Source organism: Cebidichthys violaceus, unplaced genomic scaffold, assembly GCF_023349555.1.
Source record: "Cebidichthys violaceus isolate CVI_PGR_0920_01 unplaced genomic scaffold, fCebVio1.0.p SCAF_10, whole genome shotgun sequence".
NCBI classification, from domain to species: domain Eukaryota; kingdom Metazoa; phylum Chordata; class Actinopteri; order Perciformes; family Stichaeidae; genus Cebidichthys; species Cebidichthys violaceus.
In genome coordinates, this window is record NW_027176263.1 from 13522654 (window position 1) to 13543087 (window position 20434).

The window sequence follows — 20434 nt, forward strand, 5'->3', positions numbered from 1 at the left end:
ACGTGGTGGAGGAGATTCTACCAACATTACCTGTAGAGTCTCCATCTCTCCGCAAAAGAGTTTTGCAAATTGAAACGTAAACCAAGCTTAGTCTCGGGCAGCGGACTGGTGCATGAGGTTGGTTGTTTGATGACATTTTACGTCTCATTTAGCACTTGTAATTTCAACCACGTTCTCATGTAAGGCTTTCCAAAGCCTCTGAACCTCCAACCATTTTGCGTTTGAGTTTCATGGATACATTATTTCCTCACCACAGGGTTCAATGTGTCCACACAAATACCCGAATAGCAATTCTTCATTATCTTTAGCAATGTTTCAGCTTTAAGGGGGGGTTACTATGAGTCCTCCACCATGCATTTTTAAGAGTCAAATACTTTATTTCCTGCATCAATTTGTGGAGGAAATGTGTTTATTTTGTTGTTATGTTCCTGTTACCGTGACCATGGACCATGGGAATCCTGACTAAAGTAATTAATATCAACTCTTACCTGTTCCTCTGCCTCGTTCTCTTCCTCAATTACTAGTACTTCCTGCATGATTAATAAGAGTTCACATGTCAACCAGATAGGTAACCTAAAAAAACGTGTTCTAATCTCAGATTACACCAATTTGCCTCATGTTCTATTATTTAACACCGTTATATAAATTTACAGGCTATGAGTCGCTGTTCGTCAAAATAAAAGTCCTCTGCTACTTTCATGTTTTATTAGGCTGCTGCGTTAATGTAGCATGTTGGCTGAATGTCCTATGCACCTGGTGGAACCAAATATCTAACTGAGATATGCTTTCTCTGTATGTTGTTGAGGGGTTACATTGTGGCGCTTTGGCTTGATATTGGCTGCAAGTCAATTTCATGACGACATGTTGCGGCGCATTGTTCTACCTGTAATTGTCGTATGCATATACACTATCAGGTGTTGCACTTTTGTCAGCTGTGCAGCTGATAGGAGAAGGAGAGAATTCCAGGGATACCTTTCTACGCACGTTGAGATGGTAAAGGGACAACTTAGACAGTCCATTTATGATCAAAGCTGAGCATAACAGATTTCCAGTGGAGAATACCTGAGAAGGTGAATGCCTGCACCTTTGGTATGTGCTGTGCCCCACCGATGATCTCTTCTAAAAGGGATTTCTGAATGAGATTGAATCAGCTGAGGATCGGGATTTACAGCATAAGGGTTGTGAAGGCTGGAGGCGTTGTTGCACCAGTATTTACTTTCCTCTTTTTCAATTTTGCCAACAAAGTTATTGACTCGAGGTTACAGTGTGAGGCTGTCTGGACTTCACAATTAAGGTTCATCCAGAGAAAAAAATCTAATTACACTATGTTGCTTGTGATGCTGACCTTTGTTTGGCCTATAATAAACGTGTGCGGCGTGTGTAACCAGGGGTTACTCTAAATAGACTGACCAAGAACACAAACAGCTATAAAGACTCTTTAACTGCTGCAGTCAGAGCTGCATTTTTTTTATTTCACCATCTTAATGAGAAGAAATGTAGTTAGTTCACTTTAATTACATACTTCGAGGTAATGGAAAAAATCTTTGCTTCTTTTCAATTATGTGCGGGTATGATGACCTCAGATCATCCTCTCCTTTGGTATTCTGCTGACTCAGAGCTAACTGAACTCACATTCTCCACCACTCCCACTGGGACATTGCTGCCCCAGCATCTGGAAACACACACACACACACACACACATTTGGAATGTCTGCAGGCAAACTATGGTCCAACCCCGCTGCACTTCTCAATGCAAATGTTGGGACAATTAGCAGACTTTGAAACCTGCTTTGCTCAATTATGATAGGAACCAATGTCACAAACTCATAAACCAGTACACACGTTAAACCTCTTTTATTGCTATCATCCATATTCATACACCTAATAAACATGCACAGTGTTAGTATTCATTTACAACAGATTAAGCGAAACCGATGCCTATACTAGCATGGTATATAAATACATTTCACATGAACATGTCCCAGGATCTGTGAGGTTGGTAGCCAACGTCACCTTGAGGCATTATTAGACACGTACCATGACGGGAAAGAAAGGGTGGTCCAACGGTAGCCATTTTTCTGTTGCCCAAAAGTTGCTCCACATTATGTTCTGGCAATGTTGCCCATAATGTTCCGTTTTCTGCAACGCGTTATCACATCCAAACCAGCACTGGTAATGTAGTTGCGACTGGAGGAGCCATAAGACAATTGATGCTCTTGAGCTTTGCGTGTGTGGATCAACTTCAATCGTCCAGTGGAAAAAGACGTTCTACGTGGTTGCTCTTGTGGCTCTTGTGGCTCTTGTTGCTCTTGTGGCTCTTGTGGCTCTTGTTGCTCTTGTGGCTCTTGTTGCTCTTGTGGCTCTTGTGGCTCTTGTTGCTCTTGTGGCTCTTGTGGCTCTTGTTGCTCTTGTGGTTCTTGTGGCTCTTGTGGCTCTCTGGCTCCGTATCGGCATTCGTTTCTCCTACCATTCACTTGGAAGACGATCAAAATTACAACCGTGGCGCTATTTTGTGTAAAACCCGATAGTCTGTGTTTTAACACATAAACTTTTCAAAAGGGTCAGTGCTCACCGACTGCCACCGAGCGGTACACAGCTCGAAAGGCAAACGAACATCACCATCACCGATCGCTCGTCCTTTCGATAAGATTCGAATAACTGGAAATGAGAACACAAGTTTGACAATCCTGCACTTCTGGAGATCCCAAATGAAAGTTGCATCCTTGGCAATTACAGGTTGAATCCTTTCAATAGCCTCGGCTGAGCATTTCATGATTTTACTCTCCTCCGTCATATTAAACTTAAACAAAATCAAGCAAAGCAGAGTAAACAAAAGTTGCACTTGATAACCATGCGGGAAGAACACAAACCAAAGTAAATCCTACGTTTCTATTATCGTCAGGCAAGGAGAGCAATCAAAACGTTTGTAAGTTGATGACATATTCAAAAAAAGGTCGATTAAAACATGAGAAACGATGCAGATAAAATTTGAACATAATCAGTTCAAAAAGGCGATGGAATATGAATAGATTACCAATTTAGCTTATGTTCAATACACGTCGAATGGTAGTTCTTAAAATTGAAATGGAGTGAGTGAGTGTATGTATGTCACAGTAATATAGAATACAGCAATAAATAAACATGCATCTCTGTTGTTGAAACTGAATCCTGGTTTCTGTCTGAAATGTAAAGTGTCACGTTCATCTGCCGGTTGACTGCATGCTATTTCAAAATGATCCCATCGATAACAAACATGATATTAACATTTGAAATAAAATGCATTTCAAATCTGATCTAAAAGGGAAACAAAGAGGAAATCAAAGTGGAATCTTTGGCTCTTTGGTTCACGTCACAGGTAGCGAACACACTGTCCTGAACTGAAATACTCACACAGCAGAAGATGACATTGGCTTAAAAAGCTGAGGAGACAAGTGACACCTCTAGCACATCCAACGCTTTTCTTTCTCAGATTTGGATAATGCACAGATGATGACATCCTGTTGAAATATGTTGGCAATTTCATTCATATTCAAATCACTCTACAATGTCTAACACATCTTGGTCTGACTACTGCTTGATGTTTTACAAAAGCACAGTGAGAAACACGACCGGCAGCCCATAAATAGCGCTGTATATATCACTAATACGTGGTACCGGTTAACCTGCCCATATTGCGACACAAAGTGTTCAATATTGAATAAATAAATACAACAAAATGCAATACACAATAGTAAATAAATAAAGTGAAATGTATAGCCTAAAATAGACCAATAAATTGTGAAATAGTTTAATTATACAATTCATCACAGTTTTAAAGGAGTTCTTTTTTTAGGTAATTATAAAACATTTTATTTAAAAATGTCACTTTTTAATGCCGTTCACCTTGCTTCACCATCATGTCAGCTTTAATTGAGCACTGATATGAGAAGCTTAGCATTATGAAATTAAAAGTGTGATTGGGGAAAATGCCCCTATGAAAGGTTTGGAAAGTGACATTAAATGAAATAATGAAAATAAAAATGATAAAAACATAAAATGTTCCAATAACTAGTTGAGTTTTAATAATTGGAAAAATGATTTCACAATTTGTGATTGATATATTTCACTCTATTTAATCACATGATTATTAATCTCATAATGTCATATTTATGCCACGTATTCTCATGTTGTGGCTTCGTTTCCTTCCTTGTGAAACTTCGGAGCACATTTGTGGGATGACAAGTGCCTTAATACTGTTCAGGGTGGCCAGATTTCCAGAATACAACTGAAGGGATCAAAGGCCACTACATTTATAGTGTCTAGGAAAAAATAAATGCAAGCAAAGAGACACAGCACTGCTCAGTGAATTAAAAATAACTCATAGAAGGACACAGAAGAAAGAGAGATTTCAGCAGCGAGCAGAATGTCCCTGGGAGACTGATTTATAGTTTTTTAACTCACTCTCCATGTAGTTATTTTTCCAGCTCCCTCGTCTCTTTCTTTCATCCTTCTTCCCCTATCCATTACTTTTGCTATTTCCCTCTAAATATTGTACCTGCAGGCAGAAATGGAAGATGAAGTCGTAAAGTGTCGATAATCATTCCATCACAACAGAGAATCAAAGTGGGATTCGCTCTCCCTCCGTCATGGCGCTTTAAATTACAGCTCCATCTTCTGCGTGTCCGACAGTAACGACCTGCACGAGAAACGAAACACACCATGGCGAAAAAAGATGCAGACTGGGCGATCTGTTTCTTTAAGTGACGTTCATTTCATCTCATGGTGTATCAGTGTCGATTGAATTTCGCCCAGTCTGTGTCGGACAGGCTTTTATTATTTACCGGCTGTATAAACCTTTAAGCAATGAGTTTGAATACACAATATTTTAAGATGGAGCTGTAATCATAGGCGTCTCTCTTTCCCCTCCCTCAGAAACAGCCCTATATGTGAGTATGCTACTCCGCTCATGAATCCAAATGCTGAAATTGTACACACTCGTCTCAAAACACACCGAAATAACGCTTACTGTACATACATACAGTAGAATACACTTCTCGTCTACACACCACTCTCCGTCTCGCCCTCTCTCCGGGACACGCGCTGCACTCGAGCGAATGCTAGAAGTACAGATAATAAGTCCAGTAGAGCAGGTTGACCATGACGAACGATAGGGGAAAGGTGACTCTGGAGTAGTTGTCTATGTGGTGGGGGTTCTCTATGTGACAGCAATTTAGTGAGCGGAGCACTTTGCGGACGGTGGCCAGGGCGGTGAGGCACCAGTGGGTGCGCTTCGGGGGCGCCGCCTCGGGCTTAGGCTCGCTGCCCGAGGGGCTGGACGGGCTGACAGTGAGTTCTAGGGAGGCGGGCGGCGGGGTCGGGGTCGCGGCGGCGACGGCGGCGGCGGCGGCGGCGGCGGCCTCCTTGCGTCTCTTGGCCCTGTTGTGATTAGAGATGGTGGTGATGATGCCGTTCATTTCGTCGTCCAGGTCGTGCATGTGGTGGCCGTACTGCAAGAGAAACGGGAGCCGACGAAAAGGGTGAGTTACGAACAGAAACAAGAACGCGACACATCCGCGTTTGAGAGAGACTTGTTTTACTCACCCCAAAGAGCACCGTGACGACATGACGATGAAGATGACAATGAGCACCATTTGTGAGGACAATGACCGTGACCACAACACTTAACAATAAGACAGCACATCCAGGAGGGTCTCACCATGAGCAAGTGCGTGTCGAGGTGAGTGAGGCTGCAGAAGTGGGCCACAGCGTACTCAATGAGCGCTCCGAAGATGAAGCTGAAGCAGATGCCCAGGTAGACGTCAATGGCCTTGATGAAGCAGTTGGCATTGGGCAGTGACGTCCGGGCTCCCATCATCAGAGTGGTCATGGTCAGTACTGTGGTCACTCCTGGCACACAAGACAAATACACACACAGAGACGCTGGTGAAATACGGATTCTTGTTTTTCGTGTTTTCATGGTTATGGTTATTCAACGTTATGGGAGATTTGGAAAAAAAAAAAAAAAAGTCAGTGGTTTTCAAACCTGGGGACAACCACCCAATTAACTAGTCAGTGAATAAAATCTACTGTGTGATTACTGTGTATTTTTGGTAACAATAGAGGTCAATGGCATAGATGAATAAACTATATTAAGGGAATTTGATAAACAGGCAATTCTTGTTAAAAAGGATGAAGTCGTGTCTGGGTTTTGGTCTTTCGATGAGATCTGTGGACAATAAGATAAATACTGCCTTATCCTTTGACACTCACAGAGAAAGTTTGTTATACTGTACGTTTGAAAAGAATGACAGAAAGAGTGTAATAGTTAAATAGACAGAGCTGCAGACAGAAACACAAGAATCCTTCTGAAATCACGCCCTTCACATCCGATGTGCCATGAAGTAGGATATTTTGTAGTCTTCTTTGTTTCGAGAACTTTGTGCCCCCCTGAAGCCCCCTGCAGTATAGCGGTGACTTTAATTCAATGCAACATCTATGTTCGGATGTCGCCACTAGATAACGACAGTGTCACGGATGCTCTCTTCAACCGTCAGCCCTCGAAAACCAAAACCCAAAGCAACATCTGTGCTGCTGAAGTGTCTCTGTGTCGTAGTGATCATACCGATGACTGATGAAGAAGAGAAAGAAGGCGGACTCAAAAAGAAGGCTTTGTTTCGTACCTATACAGATACGAGCTGGAACGGAGGACAGGGAAATCCAGAAGGAGACCCACGAGAGGACAACTAGCAGGCTGGAGGGGACGTAAGTCTCTAGGATGAAGTACAGAATGCTCCTCCTCAGCTCAAAGTGGAAGACCAGCTTCGGGTAATTGCCTTGGAGATGAGGGACAGAAGTCCGTCAGCGTACGGTACTTAATAACAGAAAATGACATTTAACGGCTGCCGTTAAAACGTTAGTGTAGCCCTGGGAGTAACTCGTTACCGGTCTCATAAACGGCCTCTGAGACGGACGTGTAGTGGTCCTCCACCGTGTACTGGGCCAGCTGCAGAGTGTCTAAACCGCTGACGGACTCGTTTCCTCGGGTCCAGTAGAACATGACATCGTTGATGTTGTAACCCCCTGTAGGAGAGATGGAAATTACATTTTTACAACAGGAAAAGCTGCACTCATCAATATATATATATATATATATATATATATATATATATATATATATATATATATATATATATATATCATTTTTTTTCAAATTAAAAGTGGCTGAAATAAGTATGAATTAATATGCTTGTAGTAAAGAACCCACAGAGAATTATCACCCAGTCTGCTCACTGGTTTCGGTTTTATGGCCCGCAACTTTACTGTTTTGTTTCAGACTCATCGCTCTCATTAAGACTAGATTTTAATTTTGAACATTTAAGACAATATAAGCCTATTATATAAGAAAAAAAGACAAGAACACCCAGCAAATAAAGACTGTACAACAAACTCTCAAGAACAACATAATTAACCGAAAAAGGAGTAGGAAGAAGTGAATACTTACTGTTTGATCAGTAAACGTATTAATCAAACATTATTATTCAAACTTTCACCAGACACACCTCGATCACATCAATCAAATCAAATGGAAATGAGATATTTAAAACAAGAATATCCTTTACCCCCGCCGACCACCCATCACATATCCATTCAGTGTGTTATTTTTTTTTAAATATCTAATTAAACTTTCTTCCCTACAGTGGTTCCATAAATCAACTCCTTTGACTGTAATACAATTATATTCTACATCAGTCTTCCTAAGCTTGTTTCTAGCTGCAGCAGGCAGCTATTTTCAGATCCAAATTTTGATTAAGCCGCTGCACTACCTACCGAGCACCAAACAGCAGTCAGGCGTCGTTAGCGACTAGCTGCTGGACATGGTGGAGCATTTAGCGGCTAAAAAGGCAGAAAGGTCCCGCAGGAGTCGACCAGGCCTGCTAGAAAGGACGGTGAATATTCGACCGATCGCTAATGTTGCTCCATGACAGCTGTTCACTATAAAAACGTTATGAGGTGATAATGCGTCAGTGTTATACATTAGATGGAACAAATACATTTACTTCTTCCTGGAGCAGTTTCAGTGTTTGTGCAGGTGGAAAACATGACGAGCACTTTTATACATTAGCTTAGAAAGCTGCTATAATTTGGTGATGATGATGATGATGATGATGATGATGATGTAGAAACAGCTTTAACAGTTTTTGCTAAACCCCAAACCAGCAATTGAGGGAACAGCTGTGAATGTTAACGGCTCCAGCTATGCTAAAGTCTGGTCCTCTCATGGCTGACTTGTTTGGGATTGCAACCCATGGCGGGTGGTAAATTCCCTCTGATGCTTCTCATCAGCATGAGAGAAGCATTTGGCAAAAAGCAAAGGGGAACTCGGAAACTCTGGAAAATCGAGTTAAAGGGGAGACACTACAGGCAAAATTAGTTTTTGGAGATTTTGGGCTATTTTTGCTTCCACAACGTGTCATCTTTCAGACTTGTGGAGAGAAAACACGTTCCACATTTAGGTCTTATTGTTGCTACACTTTGTCTTTTTGTGTCCCTGAATTCACCAAAAGTCATCGTCACATAACGCCTCATTTGCATATTTAAACTGAACATTTTAAAATCAACTGAGGAGGTTTCACAGTGATATCTGTTAGTTCAATTATTGACCCTATTCACCTTTAGTGTCTTCAAAATGTATGTCATTTTACAATACATATCTTAAAGACCAACTTAAACAACACTTTATTACTAAAAACATGGTTTCTTTTTTATGGCTGTGGACAGTATTTTTCTGATTCATGGAGTGATAAAAATGAGATATCCAAAATCCCCTCGGTAAAAACTTTTGACTCCAATATGTCAATAAAATGAAACAAGAATTTTGAACCTGTCTTTATCCACTGTTCAGATTTCTGTTCTGGAAATGTATGCACATTTGCACATATTTAATTAGATAATGCATCATTTGCATATTCAAAATATATAATTTAAAAAAACCTTCTCAATGTAAGTACTCAAAGTTTCATAGTGGTATCTATTAGTTGAATAGTTTAACCCCGTTCACCTGTCCCCTCTTAAGATGTCATGTTAGCCGTGACAAGCTAATGGCTAAGGTCCCCACCGACCGTTAGCTGTTAAAACAACACGACACTTTAAAGACTCTAAAACACAGCGTTAATCTTTCATGTATGGAGTCATAGAGTCACAGTGGAAACGGAACGGTCTCCGCTCTAACACAGCTTGACACGCGGAGATCCAACAGGACTTTGCTAATGGAAATGCATTTGCGGCGCTCGTGTTCACGTCTTCAAGGGGGGGGGGGGGGGGTCCTGATGAGGAGCTTAACTCTCGCCTCGTGCCGTAACAGACTAATCATGCATATTGCACACTAGGCCCTCGAGAGCCCCGATAACCCAAATAAATCTCGGGAATGAGACGGCACTCAGAATGAATATGGTCAGAGATGCGGTGGCTAAAGTGTGGCAGCGCTACACATTGATGGTACAATGTTGCTCTATAATAATTACAGATTTTTATTTGTTGAGGACAGCGTAAAAAGAAAAAAAAGGTGTGATTCACAACCTCTTATGTGTATTTTTCTCATGTATCTGCAGAGGGAGCAAGAGAATAAGAAACGTAAGCCGGAGCTGGAATAACGCACCTCTCTTGTGTATTCTACAGGAAATGCTCATTAACGCGACAGATTTAAACCCTGTATGGAGTCATGAATTATTGACCGATGGTGAGCCACGGTGCTGGGAGCAAAGTCCCCAAACGAAGGGCAGTGGTGACTTAGCTGCTGAGAGGTCCTGTAGATTCAGTTGTTTTTTCTCTCTCTCGTTGTCCTTACTAAAAGAACTCATCATTGTCCTGACCTAAAGCCCGGACATTACTGTACAAAATAGAGACGCAAATGGCGAGTTACACGACCTTTCTATTCGCCCCTTGAAAACAAGTAGCCATATCCACGATCAAAGAGGAACAAAAAGTTACATTGAGGAGAAGATCACAAGGGACTGCAACTATCCTCTGACATTTCTTTTTTTTTTTTGCTGCCGTCAGAACGCACTAAATATTTCACCGCAATCCCGATCTAAACGCGCCACACACCCCCTCCCACGACGGCGCTCTCTTTTAAACCTTCCTCCAGTGCGGAGGATCCACTTTTGGCACAGCATTAAAAGAAAAAAATAAATCCTTCAATATGCATCTTCATAAAGAGACAGAGCAAAGAAGGAAGTAGAGATTGAAAGAGAGAGAGAGAGAGAGAGAGAGAGAGAGAGAGAGAAAGAGAGAGAGAGAGAGAGTCAGAGAGAGAGAGAGAGAGAGAGAGACAGAGGCGAGAAAAAAAGCAGCAGAGATGGAGCAGCAGGATGAGAGAGAGAGAGAGAGAATGTAGGAGAGGGTGGGAAAGAGAGAGAGAGAGAGAGAGAGAGAGAGAGATGCAGATATTTAGCCTGGAATTATTGAAAGATCCATCATCCTCTCAGTTACCTAACTTTAACCTCCAGATGTCTTTTTGTCTGCTAAGTGAGCTCCAGAGTTGACTGGAGCTGCCGTTAAATGTTTTATTTGGCACCGAGGTCCTGGTGGGCTTCTGGCAGGGATCAGACTTAGCTCAGCCTGGCTGGCTGTCATTTAATAGCACAGAGCAAAAGCAAGCTGGGAAGCAAATACGGCAGATGAGGGATGAAGGCTAAGGAAGCAAGAAGGGAAGGGGGAGAGAGATTTTCTTCCTTCCACCCCTTGCTAAGACCCCCCCAAAAAAATCCATCCATGTTGCTCAATCTTAATTTGCTTTACTTATAAACATACTGCCACTGCATATCCCCTTGAAACCATTGACAGCATGTCAAAATAAGACAAATTACTCCTCTTGTAAAATGTGAAGAAAAAATAATTTTCTTGATTATTGAAGGACTAATATCGACATTTTTGGAAACATGTATTTTGGCTGAAAGTTAGAAGATTGATATCTGTGCATTAGAGGTGCCCTGTGGAATTCAGTTGTAAACAAATACAAATATATGTGTACACACGCTTGGTTCCTCACCAAATCCAGGCTGTTCTCATCCAGCTATACCTACGGAAAAGAATGCGTATAATCCGCAATTTGTCAACGGTTATTTATTTGTCGCAAAAAACTTGCGTACTTCAGTTACAGCACTTCCGTGGTTATTTTAACCCAAACGACAATCTTTTCCGAAACCAAACTAAGTAGTTTTGATGCATAAAACCATTTATTTTGAAAAGACTGTGTGAGACATGTAACATGCGGACGTTGAAACGCGCGTTCCTGTCTTTTGTGGGAAAAACGCGCAAAAAATGAGCGGTATCTTTCCGTAAGACATCATACGAACCACTGTATGAGAATAGGTTGCCAAATCACATGGCGCGTATTCTTCAGGAGCCCATTAGCTTAGCTTAGCTTAAAGACTGGGAGCATGGGAACTTGCCTAGCTGTTCCTGTAAAGGGTGGACAATTTTCAAACGCTCATGACGGTAATTTATGACAGACGAACCCACACAGGACTATACTCCATGGTGACCGGAATTGCCCCTGCTATTTAATCTACTGTGTGAAATAAGCATGCAGTCTCTCTCTCTCTCTCTCTCTCACACACACACACACACACACACACACACACACACCAGCAGTTTAGAAGATGAGAGAAAGGGATCCGTTTGATCCTTCGGTTTGATCAGATTCATTTGACATCGCGCCCACCCACCAAGTCACTGCCACAGCTTGAAGCTGCACAGTTGGGATTCTCTTTATTAAGTGCGAAGTGTCCTTACAGCTCTCCAGTTGCAGCGTGCAGGTCTGCTTGTCCATGGGATACTTGGTCAGATCCATGTTGCAAGCCACGGTGGTGGTGATCCTAGAAAAAAATTTAAAGTAAAAGTATTAAAAGGGACATTCCACGGACGATAATGCCTATAGTGAATATAGTTTATTATATATATTTCTTTGCTAATAGATCCAGAACATTGGTTGCAATGTATACCTTTATTCATCAAACGACAGAGCAGATTTGTGAATTATTTCCCTGCTCTCTGGTTGAAGGTCTGATGTGAAGAACCGGCTGGTGAATATCTATGGACTGAGACTTCTCTGGCACGTGACTGCAGATATATCATTTGTAAGGCTTTGCATTGCTTTCATGCTGTAAATCTGGGCCCGCATGTATGAAAAAGCTTCTCACAGTATCATGTTGGTGTCAAGGGCATCACAATTCTAAGAATGCCATTTTGGCTTAGTGTTAGCCAAAGACTTGGTCTCAGCTTCAGTTCTGTGTCTTGGATAAAACAGAAACGATTAAACCTGTATTTCATTCACATACTATTATATATCTTTTCTTTATAATATTACCAAATTGCATATATTTATATTGTGAACACGACTGTAGGGGAAATAGAGCATCTTCTGTTGGCTTTGCTCTTGCAAGCATCAATATATTGAGTCATGGAAGTGTTTGATACATCTAATGATGGACAGTGTGATGAAGCTCTGGTGATTGATGTGATGCAGCCATGACACACCATCTCTCGAGGCATTCTATTGGCTGATGGAGTGATTAGGGAGGGTAGATTGAGTATAACTTCAATCCATGTTTCACACTTAGGATTAAAATAGTTTATTTGAAATGTCATACATATTCACAATTCATAACCAGTCAAAGGGACACTGATTTTCTGTATTGAATAATTCATATTGTTTAAACTTCTCTACACCAATAAGCTGTAGCACATTGACTTATAAAAGGAAGAGGCCCCTTCAACAATATCAGATTTCTGGCTTCATGATATTTTTCATCAGAGACACAAACTGGACCCTTGTAAACCACAAAAGCAGAATACGGTAATTTTGACTGCTCCACCTCTAGCTCCGATCGCCTCAGTGCTTTCTCATGTACCCCCCCTCCGGCGCAGCGCTGAAACATTTACCACAGCTGTCCTGTCCTCAACACATCACATTTCTCACTCTCGAGTCTGTCCCTTTTCACAGCTTTAAATTCCCCCGAGTGGCCATCCCTAACCTGACTGTATTTCTTTTCCAGCTTGTTTTTCTCTGACTAGGCTCGACTCTCTGACTGTGACGCGTCACCCTCCTCCACATTTCCTCTATCAGGGTAAAAGCCCGGAATCTGTGCAGTTCTCTGTACGGAGGCAAAGGTCTGTGAAGACTAGACCACACACACACACATACACACGACATAAATCAACACATGTCACACTGCATATAACAATGTCACGCACTTGTTAGAAATGAAAGCATGAATAAAAAGTCACAGACGAGCATGTTTGCGCTCCAGAGAGTGATGCAGGGCCTTGTTGGTGTTTACAGCGTACGGAGACATGATTAACTGTGAGGCCAGACTGAGGCGAGACCTGAATACCCAACCCAATTTACTCTAACACGCCGCCTACGTGCATTTCTACCCCCCCATGACAGTTACAGAGTTGCCATTAGAACTAGTGAGAATGTCTCCCATGTGCTCGTTTCCTTTCTTTCTCGTTGTTTAACGACAACATAACTCATATGCAGTTCAGCACCGCTGAGATCCAGGCGCAACAACAGACTGTTTGGGGGGGGCAAAGTCAAATCAGCACCACGGACAGCTCTCACACAATCCAGAGGCAGGCTGAGGTTAAAGCGTGCGACATAAAAGCGGTGGGATATGTGAATCCCATCATCAGGGGCTTAAAAGAGCCAAACAAATCCACTTGCTGGATCATCTATAACCCTTCTACCTATAACCTGTCTGCTTGGCACGACGTCTAATTAGAAAGTCAAGGCAAGAGGCTCGCCAAGAGCTCGTCAGATGCGAAGCACCTCGCACACAGAGCAATCAACGTTGGGGAAGGCGCGAAACGGGACTTGCCGTTGCTTCGATGGCCCACCTCTCTTCGTATTGACAGATCACATGCTCACCCGCATTCATACGATCCAATACCCAAGTAATAGAATTGACACAACCCCCAGCCTTGCAATCGTATTATCTCCAAATTCAACCCGCGCTTCCTCCCTCAGACAATTTCTCCTCCATTCCCTTTGCCTCCTTTGTGTCATCTGTTCGAGCAAACAAACCAAAGCAACAAGCAATAAAGCCCCGAGCTTTGTGCCTTATTCCCACCTCAGCGCGTAAAGGACGGTCCCGTTGGGGAAGATGCGTATCAGCCTGTTCTCCACGGTGATGTCGTGGAGGAAGGACTTCTTGGAGTCCACGATGAAGGTGTCGGGGACCCAGAGCAGCTCCACAAGCCGCCCGTCCAGGCTCAGGCTCTTGTTGCCCTCGAACACCAAGCGCTCGTCCGTCCAGCGCTGGCGGAGGAATATGGTGGCGGTGTAGTCCTGCGGGATGGGGGAGGGGGGGGGGGGGGGGGGGGGGGGGGGTCAGAGGTCACAACAGAGCTAATGGACTACTTTATGTACTATGTACTGGCTCTGTGGTACTCTGAGATTCTATGAATGAAAAGTGCATTACAAATAAAATACATTATTCATTTATTATTATCTAACAAGCGTGTCACAAATACGCTGACAAATAAGTGACGTTTTTGCAAACCAAGCTTTCTTTTGTACGCCTGCATTTCATTAGTCAGCGTGTGACTTTTTTTTTTCTTTTTGCATTGTTGGGTATTAATGAGGTCAGGTCCTTAAGCTCCCTCTGTGCCCAAAGCAACAGTAATCCACAGCATTGCTTCACATCAGCAAGTCTGTTCTGGTTTAGAGGACACTGAACATATTTCGTGCATCAATTCCCAAAAAGATTTTTGCATCACATGTAGGTACGTGGTCCATTTCTTCTGTTGTGTGGCAACCAGCTGAGAGTACAATGGCCGCAGCCCCGGACGAAGGCCATCATCCTGACACTGTTTAAGTTAAGGCTTACCCATGTAAGTTTATCTCTCGCAAAAATGGCTACCATAACATCATGTGTTGTTATGGAGATCAAAGCTATACTGTATGTGCATATCAGGTTTGGTTGAGTCTTGGTCTACATGGGCCAACTTTTGAGCTGAAGATTATATGAATTAGTTCTTTATATCATTTTTTCCCCCCTTATTTTCTTTAAAGCCACCAAATGTAGAATAATCACATATCTGACATTGGCACCATGTGGTGGTTGTATTAGCGGGACTACGAGTCTTATGTTAACATGCTCTAACAAAGCTAACCTGCTGTTCCTCAACAGGTTCAATTTATTATGTTCATCATCTTGTATGTCAACATGCAAACATTTGCTATACAGCAGTTAAAGCTGAGGCTACTGGAAAACCAAAGGATTGGAGATTTTGCGTTTGAGGAAACATCTCAGCGGGCCGGCTACGATTGTTTGATCCAAGAGCTTATTTAGACAGAGCCCGGTTTAATCAGAAGACTACTTGTCCCGCCCCTCCTCCAATGGGATTGGATGGCTGATAAAAAAAGTGATAGTGATTAGCGAAGCTTTTTACCCAAAGTTGAACATATTTGAGCATTGAAAAAAAGAAAAAAAAAGAAAACATATTGTCTTACCATGTTGATCTCTGAGATAGTGTCAATGCTGGCAATGTCCAGGCTCATACCCACCGTTACAGGACCATCTAGAAACAAAGGAGAAACCAATAATAAACTGCTGTTCGTGTCATCTACACACTACATAATCCCCACCATTGAATATATGTCTGTGAGCGTCCATGCATACATACAGATGGCTACGACTGTACATGTGACTGGGTGAGTTATATGACATAACAGGGTATATTGAGTACACTTGTACAGTGTTGTATAAGTGTTCTTTAAGGACAGCACATTTAAAACGCTAAAGACCCCACATTGCTGGCACATCAGCAGCTGCAGTCTGTTGAGTGTGAAGCCCCTTGAGGGAATTAGTTCTCGATGGTTCGCCATCAAAGAGGGGTAACTTTGTCGCTCTCTTATGTTTCATCTTCCCATTTTCCTTCTCTCTTATCAATCTTCGTTTCTGTGAGAGACTAATGAGTCTGTTGTCATACTGCAGATATCTTTGTGTGTGCCTACTTTAGGTGTGTGTGCAGGTGTCGCATGCAAGTGGAGCTACTGTAAATAAGTGTTTGTGTATTTCTTTACATTTATGTCTTTACATGTCAAATGATAAAAAAAGATAAAATCAAGACATTTGGGAAATATGCTTATTTGATTTTTGATGAGATAAAATAAGACGATCTATATGACTCTCATGTCTGTTCTGTAAATATGAAGCCACGGTTAGCATCCGCTTTGCTAAGTTTAGCCTAGCAAATAGTCTGAAAGCAGTGGAAAACAGCTAGCCTGGTTCTGTCCAAAGGCAAAAAATCCACCTACCAGCACCTCTAAAGCTCAATTAATAACATGTTGGATCCGTTTTATTGAATTATGTACAAAAGATGTTGATGTAGTGTAAAAACCAAACACTTCAGTCTGGATTGAGTTACCTTTGGACAGAGCCAAGCTAACAGTGTTAACAAAAGCTGTGTTTCCACCATAGATTTGATATAAGAAGTGGACGTAGTCCCAGTGACGTCCCCCACTGGTTTGTGAACTGCCGTTTTGAAGCCACAAGTTTGGCATTTTGGCCGTCACTTTTTTTTGCAAGAAAGTGGAGCTAAGCGCAACCTAATGCTGAATGAGACATTTTTAGGTGACAAAAATGTTACAGTTCTTTCATGAAGCAAAAACACACTGTCAAAGGGTTTAAGTTCTAAAACGACGGACAACTCCCAGACAGGACAACGCTGTGGTAGACATCTGTCAATTACAAGATAACTACGTCCTTAAACATACTCTGCTTTATGGTCTATTTTACTCTAAATATGACCATATTTGACTAAATGAACGTCATGATGTACTGAAGAAGACTTGAAACTAGAGATTAGGACCATTAACTCATGTTTACAATGTTTACTGAGGTAATAAATCAAGTGAGAAGTAGAGTCATTTTCTCATAGACTTCTATACAACCAGACTTCTTGCAACCAGAGGAGTCACCCCCTGCTGGCCATTAGAGAAAATGCAAGTATAAGGCACTTCCGCATTGGCTTCACTTTTCAGAACCAGAGGTTGCTGCCTGGTTTCCACCGAGAAGTTTCAGGTAATTTTTGTCCCAGGTCTATTTTTCGAGGAACTAAAACATTGCTTTAGCCCACTGTTTCAATAGCGGTCTAAAGATCTACAAAGATGAGGCAAATTAGTCCGCTGACATATGAAAAAGCAACATAATCTTCACATCTAACTCTCAGCAAGAAAACGAATAAGCATATAAACCAAAACATCGAACTAATCATTTCAGGTTACTTCTTCAACATGAGAATTAATGATTAAGTTTTGAGTCAGGGGGCAGAACTGTCTTCACGGAGCGAACCTGCTGGCTGTGCCTGCGGCTGTCTGGCCAGAGGATGACAGTGACGAGCAGTGAAACCTGCACCTTGCACCAAAATGTTGAAAATATTCAAACTTGTGTGTGGCTGGAAATGCAATGAAAACACAAAGCACCAGAGAGGGACGTGTGTTGACAGCGCTACAGCTGTCCCATATCTCGAGAGGCATTTAGGGAATGAATAAAATCAATGTGAGTTCTCACAGCGTAATGCAAATACATGTGCGTGGGTGTGTGAATGTGTGTGTTTGCGGTGCTTCTGCCCGCCAGTGTGTGCCAAGCTCGCGTTCCAAGGCGGGAGGAGCGGTGATTATGCTGAATGGCATTCGCCTTGGTACAAGTCCGAGGTGTTATCACAGATCAAACAGCGAGTAAACAAACCATAATCACATTGTGGCGGATTCCTCAGAGCCCAGAACAATAACGGCGGCGAGGGATTTTGCGGTGGAATGACATAACATCGTTCCTCTGAGAGCATACACTGAGATAGACTCTGCTTCTTTATTGGAAAGCAAATTAGTCGCCCGCTGAAAATTGGAATCTAAATCATGACACGTATTAGCAACCCTGATCTTGGTTAAGCTGCTCACAACGTTGTATGTCCACATTTATACAGATATTAGTATTTTAAGTATATAAAGCACTCTTTTACAGGCTTTGTACCAGAGTTTGCTTGTGCTCTTCTGCTTGTGTTTCCTTATTACCATTTCATTACTTCCAAAGGATTTATGGGACAATATCAAAGATAAACTTCATCTCATATAATTTTATACATATGCAGTAAATTGAAATGCATGCATGTCAGCATATATTACTCCGAAGGGACAGGCGAGCATAAAATTGTGATTTGAACCCCTCTCGCTTTCTGCCAAACACACATTTCCCCGGCGTGTTCTGTCGTTTCCGTGGCTGCATGTGTCTGCAGTTTCCTTACTGTCAAAGAAAGGCCTGAGGTACTTGTTGTATCCTTTCATCAGCCTATGAATGGTAGGTGGCAGAATCTCTCCCTCCTTCACTTCTGCGTTGAGCATCGAGTTCTCTAACAACCTGAGAACAAAGACAGACAGAGAGAGAGAGACAGAGAGAGAGCGAGAGAGAAAGGGAAAGAGCGATAGGAGGTAAAGGAAAAAACACAGACGAAAATTATTTTTTATTCCTCATCCCGTCGTGCATTTACCAGGCGGATTCCTCTCCACGAGCGCCTCACTGTTCACAGAAATCTGCAGGGTGTCGATTGAGTTCCATTGCAAATATTAGAAACCATGCTGGCTGGGAGAAAAGGTGGGAAATTAAAATGGCAACTGAAAAGCAGCAGGAAGAGGAGAACAAAAACATTGCTTTTTAATTATTTGGTTACCTCAAATTGACCCGGTTCAGGATATTTTAAACCACCCTTCTCTCTGCTTTTTTTTTTTTTGCCATTCACTTATGCCTTTAAAATTACCATTCGCTTTCATGAGATATTTCGTCCTCCGTTGTTTCTCAATGCTATCCTTAAAGGCACATTGAAGTGTGGGAAGATGATTATATTGCTGGCAATTGCGGCGGGGAAAAAGAACACTCATTGCGCCTTCCCCAGTGGTGTGTGTGTGTGTGTGTGTATGAATCGGGCTCTAAATACGGAAATGCCTGCTCTGTGGAGAAAGCCCTGGGGCACGTGCCATGATGTAAGAAGGGCAAGACAGATCGGGCCATGTGCAGAGGCAGAAAACATTCATCTCTGTATGCTGCCAGAGCTTCCCTCTGTCACTTGTGCGCTGCCGTCGTCAAATGAGTGACAAGGAGAGCAAGAACACAGAGGCGAGATGCTTTTCTTATCAGACTCATCAAATGCCAACACATTCAGTCATTCATCGCCACTAGGGTGAAGAAAGTGCTACGTGTTTTAAAGCATCAGCGTGTTACTGAAAATGAATTTCGGCACGTTAATTGCAGTAAACAAGTTAATCGTTTTGAGTCGAGATGATTAGTAGTTTAAATGTCGCCCCAGTTTTACAATCCAGTAGCTTTCCTGCTATTTCTGACCCTGTAGAACGCTGTTGCTTCCTGATGGTGATGACCCTGTTTGTATATGTTAATTATAGAAATGTCTCAGGATGGATGCAATGATTTATTGATGATAAAATGCTCCATGTAAGTTTTGCTTTCTGTAGGGAGACACAGCCTTTGCACTTACTGCTAGTGAGGCTGTACCGAGGCGCAGCAGTGCTTTGACCTCAATGCTAATGTTAGCATGGCAACATGCTCACAGTGATAGTAACTGTATCTAATATACAGGTATACAAATACTAACATACTGATGTTTAACAGGTTAGGCTTAGGTTAGTGTGTTAGCATGCTAACATTTGCGAAAATGTTGAGAGTGTCTACTTTTTACTTTTTGAAGTCATACGCTATCGTATCGGACAAAGTGATATTTTAGCCTCATTATGGCCTGAGGCGAACAGGAATGTCAAATGTCATGGCAATCCATTCAACGCTTTTTGAAGAATTTAAAACCTGAAACGTCAACCTGCTACTGGAGTAGCGTTTGATGAAAAGCTAGGTTGCCACTCGTTGGGATTCATCCTCTGGGGACCTTGATTAATTGTGCAGAATCTCATCAAAATCCATTCAGTATTTGTCGAGACATTTCAAACAAAGCCAAGAATGTTAACCTCATGGGAAATTTAGTCAAGGCAGCCAGGTGTTACTTCCAGGTCATCAAATCCCGATGCTTGGTCATTGCCCCTCGGCGTCTTCATAGTGACGCACAAGGCCCCCTTAAGCATCTGTAAAGGTATGTGATGCATATCAGCTAAGTCCTTTTTAAACCCATCCGCGTCAATATTCAATTTTCAAAGTAACAGGCGTAGTAATAAGAGCAAGAGGGTCCACTAAAGGCCAGAGTGAGGGGTGGTGGATGGACCAAACAAACACAGGACTCACCCAGGGGCAGAATACAGAATTTGTGATGTTAAAGATATCAATTATCATTTTTCAATTTCATTACACATTCAACCTTAGATTGCTGCCTGTGCTTATTTTGTTTTGAAACGCCATTCCTTCCTGAAATCACCACTTGAACTATGTGTTAAAAA

General features: G+C 42.1%; 1 protein-coding gene across 1 annotated transcript in view; it reads right to left on the reverse strand.

The window, feature by feature from the left end:
• Nucleotides 1-1839: 1839 nt before the first annotated feature.
• The window catches only part of LOC137884739 (gamma-aminobutyric acid receptor subunit pi), a 45923-nt gene continuing 27328 nt past the window's right edge, over nt 1840-20434 (reverse strand). Inside the window, exons 3-10 of the mRNA XM_068726725.1 lie at nt 18289-18401; nt 15497-15564; nt 14112-14329; nt 11773-11855; nt 6922-7059; nt 6660-6812; nt 5696-5886; nt 1840-5486 (exon numbers count right to left, since the gene is read on the reverse strand). Of these exons, the coding sequence (XP_068582826.1) occupies nt 5097-5486; nt 5696-5886; nt 6660-6812; nt 6922-7059; nt 11773-11855; nt 14112-14329; nt 15497-15564; nt 18289-18401 (1354 nt within the window). The 3' untranslated portion in view covers nt 1840-5096. The remainder of the gene's footprint in view (nt 5487-5695; nt 5887-6659; nt 6813-6921; nt 7060-11772; nt 11856-14111; nt 14330-15496; nt 15565-18288; nt 18402-20434) is intronic.